This window comes from Myotis davidii, unplaced genomic scaffold (genome assembly GCF_000327345.1).
Source record: "Myotis davidii unplaced genomic scaffold, ASM32734v1 scaffold544, whole genome shotgun sequence".
Lineage (NCBI taxonomy): Eukaryota > Metazoa > Chordata > Mammalia > Chiroptera > Vespertilionidae > Myotis > Myotis davidii.
In genome coordinates this window covers 1,369,478-1,382,591 of record NW_006297018.1, presented here as the reverse complement: position 1 = coordinate 1,382,591, position 13,114 = coordinate 1,369,478, and the positions used below count along the sequence as shown (strand labels likewise).

Sequence of the window (13,114 nt, the reverse complement as noted above, 5' to 3'; positions counted from 1 at the left end):
AATAAAAATATTTTTAAAGTATTCTGCTCGGAGTCTCACTGGTACCCTCACTTCCATCTGTCCTGCTCGCCACCTCCATACTCGGAACCTCCATTCAGAATTCTCATTTTTATTAGTTCCTTTTTGTGTTAAGCTTCATATGCTATATTTTTTTTAAATTTATCTTTATTATTGAAAGTATTACGGATCTTCCCTTTCCCCCCACCCCCTATTGATCCCCTCTTCCCTGCTTCCACCCCCTACCCAGGCCTTCATTGCACTATTGTCTGTCCATCCGTATAAATTCTTTGGTTAATCTCTTCCCACCCTCTCCCTTTCCTCTGAGATTCCTCAGTCTGTTAGATGTTTCATGTTTCTGGATCATTGTGTTTTGTCAGTTTATTTTGTTCTTTAGATTCCATAAGTGATAACGTGGGATTTATTCCGGGAATGCAAGGCTGGTACAATATTCACAAATCAATAAATGTGATACATCACAAAAACAAATTGAAAGACAAAGATCACATCATATCAATAGACATAGAAAAAGCATTTCACAAAATCCAACACCCAGGTTTGATAAAAACTCTCAGTAAAGTAGGAAGAGAGGGATCATGCCTCAACATAATAAAGGCTGTATATGACAAACCTACAGCCAACATCATAATCAATGGGCAAAAACTAAAATCATTTCCCTAAGAAGAGGAACAAGACAGGATGTCAGCTTTCACCACTCTTATTCAACATAATACTAGAAGTCCTAGCCACAGTGATCAGACAAGAAGAAAATAAAAGGCATCCAAATTGGAAAGGAGGAAGTAAAATTGTCATTGCTAGTTTCTTATGTAACCTGACAGTTTCTTTACAGAAATATGAGCAAACAAATACATATTCTCATTTACCTCTTTCTTAACCAAAAAAAAAGTATCATGCCATAATCTACAGATCTTTATCACTTGCAGCATATCTTGGAGCATTTCTCATATCAGTACACAGAGATTTCCTCATTCTTTTTAACAATTGCATAGTTTTCATTGTATGGCTATCTAAAATCTATTTAACCCATACAGACAAGCACTTGGACTTTTTCCAGTGTTTGCTATTACATATCATGCTGCAAAGAACAAACTTTTATGCATATTATCTGCCCAGTATATCTTCAAGAGAGATTTCCAAGAACAAAACTTCTGAGTGAAAGGGTAAAATGCATTTATAATTTTAGTAAAATTTGACAAAATGCCTTGGACACAATTTGCACCTACCTGCACTATCACCAGTAATCTGGGCATTCTTGTTCCTCCACATGCTCATCAAAACAAAATTTATTTTCTTTCTCTTCTGATTTTCCACTTCATCTTATAAATGCATGCCATCTCAATATGATTTTCACTCGCATTTCTCTTATTGTGATGTGTTTGAATAAGAGACCTTGTGTTTCTTTTAACTGTGAACTATCTGTTGATATTCTGAAACCCTTTTCTGTAAATTGCTGGTCTTTTTCTTACTGGCTTAACAGTAAAATCTCTACTATTTCAAGATAATAAGCCAAAACACAGCCCCTATAAATTACCAGTGGGTCCTTGACTAATGATATTGATCACTTCTTAAATGTTTTAAGTGGTTTTTCTTTCTTTTTTTCTTTTTTTAAATGCTTATCACTGATAGTTTCTTATTGGAAAATACTAACCACTATACTCAATATTCCACAACAGTATTCATGAAGCAACTTTCTTTTTTGTGTGTGATTTTTCAAAAGGTATCCTTCATTTTCAATAGAAGAAGAAATAATTTGGAAAGCTACATGAAGACAGTTTCATTTCACCATATACCACAAATACTTGGGTGACAGAGAAGAAATAATACATGTAGCTAAATGTTAGGTATAAAAAGGCTTAACATATGAAAATACTTAATATTCTGGTGATAGTGCAGGTAGGTGCAAACTGTATCCAAGGCATTTTGTCAAATTTTACTAAAATTATAAATGCATTTTACCCTTTGACTCAGCAGTTTTATTCTTGGAAATACATTTGTATAGCCATTTCATTACACATTAGTTCAGTACACTAATCTAAAACAACTTCCTTAATATCGTGAATGCAATCATCCAAATAAGCACATACATTTTCCTAGTAAATATGGCTACAATCGCTTTTCTAAACAACACTTTTTAAGAGTTACAATTCATGAGAAATATATTTAAAAATTCTGGTAAACATTAAACCTCTGCCATCATGAAATAATCAAGCAGCCAAAATGCATGTATTAATACTTCCCTTTTTTTCATTATGTAAGGAAATACCCAACGAATGTTCTTAAAATTCTTAAATAGGTTTTATTACTAACTAGACATTTTCAAAGTCCAACTAAGAAGCATGTTAGATATCTAGAAAAAGACTTCCTTCAACGACATGAAACCCATCCACACACATGGTGTGATTAGAGTGGTTAGATTCAGTGGTTCTCAACCTGTGGGTCGCGACCCCTTTGGGGGTAGAACGACCCTTTCACCAGGGTGGCCTGAGACCATCCTGAATATCAGATATTTACATTACGATTCATAACAGTAGCAACATTACAGTTATGAGGTAGCAACGAAAATAATTTTATGGTTGGGTCACAACATGAGGAACTGTATTTAAAGGGCCAGAAGGTTGACAACCACGGGGTTAGAAGGAAGCAACGGTGGTCCAAGAGGCTTTCAAACTCCACAAGTGACCCAATGCTAACATTTCACAGCAGGAAAGGCCTTGTCTTATCTACCACCAACACAGATTCTATCCTATAAACACCTGGAGAGCCATTTAAGGGACTATAAAAATACTTAGACTTCTGTCATTTCTTTGATTCTGCGCAGTGCCTGTGGAATACCAGGTGTGTCCCCCTTTGACAGCCTGAAAGCTGAGGCACAGGGATGTGGTCAGTCTTTGGTGAGTGCCCAAATGCAAGCAAGAACCTGGGCCTTGTGAACTGGAGTTCTCACCGCTACAGGGAGCGGGATCCGGAGCCAGACCTCCTGCCCTGTGACTGTCTATGTGTGACTAATTTTCCTCATAGGACAATCCTCATTTTTGAGGATTCAATAAGTTAAGCACTTAAAATAGTATAAACAGTGTTACACAGAAGTTCATGGTACTCTCTAATTAGGCCACATTCCATTACTGCAGAACCTAAATATGAAGAATCAACAGCTGAAATGGAAATACTCAAAAGCAAGTCCTCTGTGGGAATGAGCAGGGATGAACAATGAGGATAAAAACTTAAAAATATCAAAGTATATTCATGCCAGTGGAGTACAGGCATGCCATGGATGAGCTGGGCATACACAATTAAAGGTGGTACGTGGTATATGATGGCCCCAGGAAAACTGTAACTCAACCTGTGGCCAATATGGCTAACACTGCAAATAAACCAGTGCCTGGTGAGCTGGAAAGGTTAGCATTCATTATAATCCCTCTTTAAATTTACTTTTTTACTCTATTCCGATTTTCTCTTCTATTATTCCATTTATTTCCTCCCTATCTTCTCTCCTTTTGCCTTTCTGCTTTGAACCTTTAATAAACCTTAGACCTATAAGGGATAACACATCACGTTACTAAAATTACAGCGTGGTGCATGAATCCCAATGTAAACATTATTTTAGTGCAACGCAGTTCCCAATTTAATTATTTTAATACTAGAGGCCCAGTGCGGTTCCTCAGCCTGGCCTGCGCCCATTCACAATCTGAGACCCCTTGATGTCGGAGATCCAGTGCATGGATTTGGCCTGATCCTTGCAGGCCAGGCCAAGAGACCCCACTGGTGCATGAATCTGTGCACCGGGCCTCTATTATGCATATAAGATCTTTGGTTAATCTCTTCCACCCTCTCCCCTCCCCCCTTCCCTCTGAGATTCATCAATCTGTTCCATGTTTCCATGCCTGGTGGTCAGTGTGCATAAAGCTACTGGTTGAATGGTCCCTTAGGTTTTTATATCTATATTAGGGGCCCAGTGCATGAATTCATGCACCTTGAAAGGAACTGTGGCCCACGAGGCTGCAGTAGGCACAGGGGTGAGTCTCGTTTCATCCTCCACGCCCCCACCTGGCCCCTCCCACTGTGGCCCTCGACCCCCTGTCTGCTGGCGGTCCTGCTCCTGCCACAGCCGCTCCCACACACTGATGGCACTGGCCCCACTCGCACCCACTGACAGTGTGGAATGATTGGGGCCAGCGCCAGCAGCGGGTGCAAGTGGCAGCTGCTGCCTCGGTTGCCCCTCAGGAGCAGGAGGAGGTAAAGAACCCTCAGGGGAGATCAGGGCTAGAAGCTGCCACTCATATCCACTGATGGTGCTGAGTGATCAGGACCGGGTGTAAGTGCAAGGCGGGACTGCGGTGTGCAGGAGCAAAGAATTTTCAGTAACCACCAGAGGCTCACCCCAATGACAGCGACCGGTGCCCCACCTTGGTCTGGTGCCCCCACTCACCTGCTCCACCATCCCACCATGGCCAACGCGCGCCATGTTCTGCACACCCCTCCTGGTGGTCAGGGCACGTCATAGTGACTGGTTGTTCAGTTTTTACATTTGTTCCACCATTTGGTCTATTCGCATATTAGCTTTTTATTATATAGGATAAATATTATAGCATCAAATTGTTGGATATCTGGGAACAACTGAGCTCTGGGGAAAATCTGATTTATTTTAAATAAAATGTAAAAAAAAAATGCTTCAATAGCATTTATTTTCTTTTCAAAGCCACTTCACAGACACTCTGCAGTTTTTAACCTCAATCACTTAGCAACACTTACCCTCTATCATTACACAAGAGCAGCAGAACCACCGATCATTCAATTGCTAACCCGGAACTTTGCTTTATAGAAGTGGATTGAGAAGCCCAAGGTTACACTTCCAATCTGTACAGCAATCTGTACAGACCCCTATGTCAAGCTAACCATGAAAGACATTCTTTTTCCACTACTTCTACATTATTTACAACATAAATTTCTCTAGATAAACAATGACACCCTCCTGAATCAATCAAACTCTGCACATTTTCACAAAACACAAACCTTTGGGAGGTGTGAGATTGACTCCATTTTTAAGGCACCACTGTACTGGGAAAATCCCCAAAGAATCTGCATGGCACAGCATTGAGAGTTTACTAGGTTCTGGTCTTAGGTCGTCAATAGTCACTTGAAAAAAATGATTGTTAAAAACCTGAAAGAGAAAACCAATACAGCCAATGGTTAGTTCCTTGGGATTACATATAAGACTAGTAATGAAAATATTGGCACAGCTTCCAAATGCAATCAATGTATTTCATCAAAATGGTTTGACCACAAACTGGCATGTCAACGTATATTACTAAATTGATCCAGTTGCTAAAAAGTTAGAGTTGATCACTGTGGTCATATTAATAAAAAGTAAGCGAGACAGAGAATAAAACGTAAACCAATAATCATAGCTGAAAGATAAACAAACTGCTGAAGTAAGACAGACAAACCCTGACCAAGGAGAAAGCCAGGCGGGCACTGAAAGGTCTAATTGGTTTTTCAATGTCCACAGCAGGGACACACGTTCTCACACCAGGTCAATCAACAACACTGCAAGGTCTGGCCTGAAGATTTCCAGTCTCATCTAAGTCTCATGTATTGCTCATCTAGTATCCGCCCAAATGCCCCACCCTCTAGCCCAGTGGTTCTCAACCTTCCTAATGCTGTGACCCTTTAATACAGTTCCTCATGTTGTGGTGACCCCCCAATTTCATTGTTACAATTTGAACATAATTAAAGCATAGTGATTAATCACAAAAAATATGTAATTATATATGTGTTTTCCGATGGTCTTAGGTGACCCCTGTGAAAGGGTCGTTGGACCCCCAAAGGGGTCACGACCCACAGGTTGAGAACCGCTGCTCTAGCCCAAGAGGAAATCATTCACACCAGGCCTGTCCTTAGTGTTCTCACAGTCTAACAGCGCACTCCCTTGTCGGTCTATCAAATCACAGTACATTTTCAAAGGTCCAACCTGAAAGTCAACACAGCTGGGACATTTTCCCAAACACTCAGTTGGAATAAAGGACCCCTGGTCTGTGCCCCCAAATCATCAGGCTTGTATCTCTATACCGAACAACCTCTTTTACCCCCGAGGACTGATATCACATCTGTCTACCTTAGCATATCCTAATGCTTTGAGGACTGTGGCCTCTTCGTTCCTCATGGAGGTATTCCCACCATGCAGAGAAAACGTTTTGTGCGCAGAAACTGGCTAATCATACACTGGATATGAGGGGGAAAAGAAGTCCATGAAAAAATAGAAACAAAGCACGATGATGAAAAAAGAAGGGTGCAAAAAGCAGGTGAACCCCCAGTCAAGAGCATGATGGATCTAGAGAGCCAAGTATGTAAAACAGACCAGAGGGAAAAAAAAACAGCACTTTCCCAACTCAACAGAAAAGCAGCCAGTCTTTCTTGGGAAACCTTGACACTCTCCCTACGCTATGATTCCTGGCTCCTTCATTTAAAAATATTTTCTGGACGCAAACTAGTTCAAAGATAAGCAGGATAGGAAACGCACTTCAGTTCTTCTTGATGTTAATTCCAGTAAATAGTTAGGATTCTGCTGCCTGAGTTTTGCAAAGGATCAAACATCACCTTCCCAGGGCGGGGTCTTCCCTGACAACCCTACTTAAAGTCACATCTTCCCTTCCTCCACCAACACTCCATTAGTTCCTTCCCTGATGCATCTTCCTCCTTTTCATGTAGCCTTTAACATACTACATTTGCTTACTTATTACTTAGAGAGAAGCTAAATGGCTCAGAAACACTGGGCCTTCTGGTCAACACACAGGTCTCGAACTAACGCCTGGGCAGTTAACTAACTTGCCCAAGACTGTGCAGCTCAGAGCTAGCAAATAGAAACAGAGCCCAAGACTTTAATTCCAGTATCCTTAGCTCTGAACAGTGCAATACATTTTACATTATAGATGATATCGTCATCACCACCATCATCTGTCACTAACTCACTGTTTTGGAACACCAAAAACAAAATCCCACTGTACTGCTAAAAGATGGGCATTTAATACTGCATCTGCTACATGCTTATCCACCTATTTGCTTTAACATTACTTATTTCTTCAACAGTTGTGCCATCAAGAAAAGCCCCAAGGAAATAAAAAGGGAAATTTCATTATGATGATTAATAACGGCACAATGCATTATATTCTCAAACTCAATATCCTAAAACATTATCCAGTGTTAATAGAAACGTATTTATTTATAAATACCTTCTGCATGGAGATTATTCTGATACTATGTTACATGTACATGAAACTTGAACCTGGGGAGGTGCTCATCCAAGTCCATGCATTACACAACACGTGGCCAATAAAGAAGGAGAGGTCTATAAGAATGAATGACTTAAGTATTTTATCTTTGGTACAAAAAGTAGGAAATATAAAAATGAAAATGTATCTTAAAAAATCAGAGAAAATACCCTCCCACTCCCAAACTCCATAAGATTTGTTAAGGGAGTAAACTGTTTTACCTTGGAAACCAAACTACTGCCACTGGAAGTCCACGCAACAAAATACAGATATTCAGGCTGGACCTAATTATAATTAGTATGTCACATCCCAACGTCACATGTACAACTATATAAAGGCATAAAAATGTAAATGTCTACCCCTGGCAGGCTAAGCACATTTGCATCTCTGTTTGGCTTAAAAAAAAAATTTTCCAAGTGAAGCTGATACCACAGCCTCTTAGAATGAGGACAAGGCGATATATATCCAGATAAATGAGCAGCTGGCATCACTAAATCACCCGCTGCTCGAACAAAGGGAAATTCTGGTCAGGTTTCAACAAGATATCACTCTTTAGTTTTCTACAAATGTGCAACAACCAGAATACACAGTAAAGAACCCTGAAGCTCATTTCAAATAACATGGTTTTTAATGGATGGTGTATAAACATGATAGCACGCATTTCAATCTCGAGATTATCACTCAAAGTGTAAGTCAATATTTTTCTCATATGCAGTTATTCTTTAGATAAATTACTTTAACAGTTATAAAAAATAATTTATAGTCATTAAAGGAAAATATTTCAAGGGGGAGAAAAAGACATTTCATTATCATAACAATTTTCCACATTCTGTAAATCACTGCCACCAATCTATTTCTCGAATTTTACCAAATCATACATTTAAAAAAGCACGACTCAAGTAACATTAAAACACTTGTTACTGCATTAAGAAATCCAGTCTCTTTCAGAAAAAAGAAATTGAAATGGAATTAACCATTTTTTAGTGTCTTCAACTTTATAAAATTCATAAATCAATCTGTGACACCAAAAGGATCGTATCCTAAGACTATGCATCTGGGTGTCATACATTTCATATGTTTGTTCTCTGGTTGTAAAGTCCTGCTCCAACTTGCTTATGGGTCCTCAGGCGTGTGGCAGTTACAGGAGCTATTGTGTGAGCTATTGAAGACACATCTGATTGTACCCCAAATACAATTGAGACATTCTGCCAACGTGCAGTAACATCAAAGAAACTTCTTTGTTTTTATTTCTAAAGTCAAATATTTTCTTGTAATAAGGAGAGAAAGAATAAATAGACCCAATTGATTTCTTCATATTAATTATGAAACTATTTATTTGGAAAAGTACTGCAGGATCAAGACTCTCAGGGGGAAAAAAAATGCACACAAAGAAATCCTTCTTTGCACTGCCTACAATAAAAAATACAAAGGCCCATAGTAGATAAACGATCAAGTTTTTCAAATACTTTAAACTCAAAATATAAATTTCTTTCTCTTCCTCTTGGATCACAAATTTCAAGATAGACCATTTCTCCACAGGCACAGTCTGATCAGCAGTTGGTAATGTTGCCAAAAAAGGAGAGCAAATGAAAGATGACAGTAAATGTAAAATTAGAGGCGTTCTGTTGGATCATGAAAGAGTTCATTTTAGCTTAAGAATGACTGACATCCCAACCCACTGTGGCGACAATCAGCTGTGGTCTACCTTGATCATCCTCTTCACACAGTAGTATTTTCATTTCAAAAGTTATGTATGCACAGCGAGCCGATGGAAAACTCAGCAATATGCATGGCTTTAAAGGGGACATGAAAGGCTTCAATTTCTCTTCAGTGGGTATGTTGAAAATAAAGTGTGCTGAAGATTCACTGGGCTTCTGACTCCAGTTCTAGGGTTGGCCCTTGAAACTGGTGATGTGTATCTTGCATTAACCACCACAGCACTTTGTAATAAACAAACTTAAAATTCAGTTCTAAAACAATCAGGCTTATATTTCACCAGCTAACAAGGGTAAGATAACAAGGGTAAGAAAGACCATTTCTCCACAGGAACCAAACACAGTCTGATCAGCAGTTGGATGCCCGGATGCCTGTGGCATACTTTTTTCTTGGGCGATAACTGCGATAACATGGTACCCATAAATGGGACCAAAGGTTTGGGTGAGCATAGCTAATATTTTACTGAGCATTCACATGTGCCAAGTACTGTGCCAGGCACTTCATGCATGATTCCTCACTTCTCTCAATGACATAAAGTGGATGGTATAATATCTACGGTATAGATAAAAAAACTAAGATCTTTAAAATATAAGTAATTTATTCAGCTAGTAATTAGCAAAGCTGGTTGGGATTTATCTGCAAAGCCATTTGTGGGGACTAAAACATTATGCCCCCAAGGAATTAAAACATTAAATATTACGTTAGTGGGCATCAAGAGACCTGGGTTTGAATCCATGAAATTGACTTTTGAACCATTAATTACCTTCCCTAGAAAATGCATGAAAGGTAAGGCTCACTGGTTGAATGTTGACCCATAAGCCAGGAGGTCACAGTTTGATTCCTGGTCAGTGTTGCAGACTGGATCCCCTGTAGGGAATATGCAGGAGGCAGCCAACTGGTGATTCTCTCTCATCACTGATGTTTCTATCTTTCTCTCTCCCTTCCTCTCTCTGAAACCAATTAAAAAAAAAAAAAAGCTTACAAAAAAAGAGTTCTACGTTTGTTGGTTTCTTCCATCATTTATAAGAGATACTTAAGGTAGAAACACATACTTTTGATGTTACCATAGCTGACTTCATTGAGATGTCTTTGATGGAGAAGGAAAATTATAATCTTAAAAGCCTATCAGACCATAATTAAAATGCTTTTACATGAAAGGCAATTTCATTTTAAATTTGCACATCTCAGAAGCATGACTTTGCCTTCATCAATGAAAGCAGGTGATTACAAGGAAGTAGAAGTGCAATGGGAATTTGCTTTTCACCATTTGCAGGTATTTTTGAAATATAATCAGATCAATCATATTAAATACTATCTGTTCAGGAGGAACAAGTTCACAGTCATGCATCTTTAACCTTCCTCCAAGTCACTCATGGGCATGAGTGTCCACATACTGTACTATCAGAAGACAAGTGAAACTCACCCCAACCATGACATGAGAGGACATCTGATCAGACTCGCTCTATGCTACCAGTGATAAAGAGAGAGCTTCAAATAGCACTGGATGGGAAAGAAGGCAATCTGACTTAGGTTCTCTTGGAACTGTAGCATATCCTTATGCAAACACATTTCATCTGGTTGTCTTTCAGTAGAAAGACTTATTTGATCCACTCTGGAGGTTGAGATGCAGAGTAAGGGTGGGACACTCACCTTGGTCACTGATGCAGGACAGATATGAAAGGGCTCACTCATATTCACTGTTTCTAGCTTCATCCCAACTGTGAAGAAATGGCTTCGCAAATCTGCATGATCCTGCAGGGAAAAAGGGTACAAAAATTAAATGAGCTGGGATTGTAAATTAATTTGGTAACTGTCTGGATGCTTTCCTTGAACATTTTATTGGGCAACTGAAATCAGATTGAAATAATTAACTCCCCTCCCCATTTCAAATGTCTAATTATTGCAAGATACTGCGGATTTAATTATTTTCTACAAGCTCGATTTGCTTTTCCAAGAGAGAGGAAACAAGCCTTTGTGGCCATGCTTAAATTTACACGAAGCAAAAAATTCACAATGCACTGCTTTGATCTTCTTTGTCACCATAAATGGAGCACAGCAGAGTAGTAGAGGCGATCAGTCACCTAAAACACAGCTGAGACATCATCTTCAGAAAATGTGGCCCCTTGCCACCGGGGTTACTTCATGGGGCTTCAGTGAGTACCTTGTGGGTGATGCAGCTTGTCTCTATGTCCGTGTCTAAGAGCACACACACAGCTTATCCGTTATTGGTGGCAAGCCTATGATCTTGGAGATGTGTGCACACAAGGGTCCAAAACAGCCCTGCAGACCATCAGAACCTGACTCCTGCTCAATAAAGTTGAGCAACACCTCCAGTTTAATAGATGTCTGGCAGTTTTATAACTTGCTTACAGCAACCTAAGTGTGTCAGGTGGGACTTTCCTGTCTTCTCAAGAAAACAAATTTCAATATCTACTTTAGCTACACAGCCATAGATGAAGCTGGCTGGACTCTGGGTACCAGGATTTATCTTGCTGAGATGGAGGTCACCTCATAACTCAAAGTCTGTATAAAGAGTAGTGGCTAAATAAAAGTATTTGCAGGCTACCCCTGAGGAAATTATACCTGCAAATAAATCCCTCTATTTCTAAATACATCAACAGGGAGTGAAGTACAAAAACACCTGGGGGGACACTACTTTCTTTTATCTGCAAATCTAAAGTGGCTCTTTAATTCAATTATGCATTCTACATCCAATTCTGATGACCTTACAGATTCCCACAGGGCCGGGCCTGCTCCCCTGGCAAAAGTTGGTCAATGTGGTAGTTGTACAACACAAGACTAGAAAAAAAGAATTGCTTATACAATTCTCTACCATTCCACTGCTTACCAAAGAAGTTGCAGAATGTAACCACCTACAGACCACAAGGCCTCTCTCATTTCTCACATCACCACAGCAGCCTACAGAGGTCTCCGTACCAATAGATTCAAAGTAAGCATTGGGTGTGGCTGAAACAAACAGCTCGACCTCCAGAACGAGAAGGGATGTGGTCAGTGTGCAATATGACAAAAACTCACTGAAAGAACTGGCCCGTTCTAAACCTTTATCAATTCCTTAAGAATTTATAGTCATCACTTCATAAAAATTATATATATAAGGAAAAGCACACAGAATTATTTTGGGGTTCAGGAGATTATTTTATACTGAAAATAGAGCATTTATTTTTAAAGGTAGTTGGGGAAGCTGGGTCCAGAAAAGAAATTTAAAAAGAAACAGTATAGAAAGTTTAATGCATATTAATACTCATCAACCATAATGCCAAGGCAAAGCCAGAAAGCACAGGTGTTGAGACAAAAGTAGTAAATTGAAAATGACTAACTGACATCTGAATTAGCACGTTCCTATCAGACATCATGACTCCCAGTATCTCACTATCAACAGGGATTGAGGCACATTAGTAGATTTCATAGATAAATATTTTTTTCTTGTAACCTTTTGAAAAGAAAAATTATTCTAAAGTTATAACATCATAAAAGTTTGTCTGAATATACTCAACAAATTTAAACAGTCATCATTATACGTTTTTACAAATCAGAAATGCACTCATGCACTAATGACACATTTCTAATTCTAATAAAATGCCCAGATGAATGTAATATTTTCACAGAAGTCCTTCTGTTTCCCTCTCTGCTACAGCAGAAGTTCCCTCTCATTACTCACAGCTATAAGGCTAAACATTCTTGAGATGTGGTTCACCAACAATAGAAAACTTGTAACTTCTTCCTTGGTTGCCTCCACCACCAGAGAGTTGTCCTTGCAATTTCCATCTCTCACCTGTTCTTCTGCTGGCTTCTCCTTTGCATTTCCCTTGTGAGGGTGTCCTGACAGTATTCTGAGCTTCTGGTCTACCTGCCTGCAATCTTAATCTTCTATTGATTTCAGCTTGTGTGCCCCTTTTTTTGTCCCATATACTGTTCCTACCTTTGTTCTCTGAGTAGAGCAAGCTTTCTAAGAAGAGTTGACCCATGACCACCAGACACTCTCTACATTCCAGGCTCTCAGGTTGACCTTGACCACTGACTGGAAGCCAAATCTACACCTATCTTATATCTATGCTCCAAGCCCTACAGAAAAGACTCTATCACAGCTTCCACTG

At 39.3% G+C, this 13,114-nt stretch overlaps 1 protein-coding gene across 3 annotated transcripts in view; it reads right to left on the bottom strand.

The window, feature by feature from the left end:
• The window catches only part of SFMBT2 (Scm-like with four mbt domains 2), a 183,959-nt gene that overhangs the window by 64,518 nt on the left and 106,327 nt on the right, over positions 1 to 13,114 (bottom strand). For all 3 annotated transcript variants that reach the window (XM_015569734.1, XM_015569736.1, XM_015569735.1), the window contains 2 exons: positions 10,650 to 10,751; positions 5,029 to 5,176 (listed from right to left, as the gene is read on the bottom strand). In XM_015569734.1, coding sequence (XP_015425220.1) covers positions 5,029 to 5,176; positions 10,650 to 10,751 — 250 coding nt within the window. The remainder of the gene's footprint in view (positions 1 to 5,028; positions 5,177 to 10,649; positions 10,752 to 13,114) is intronic.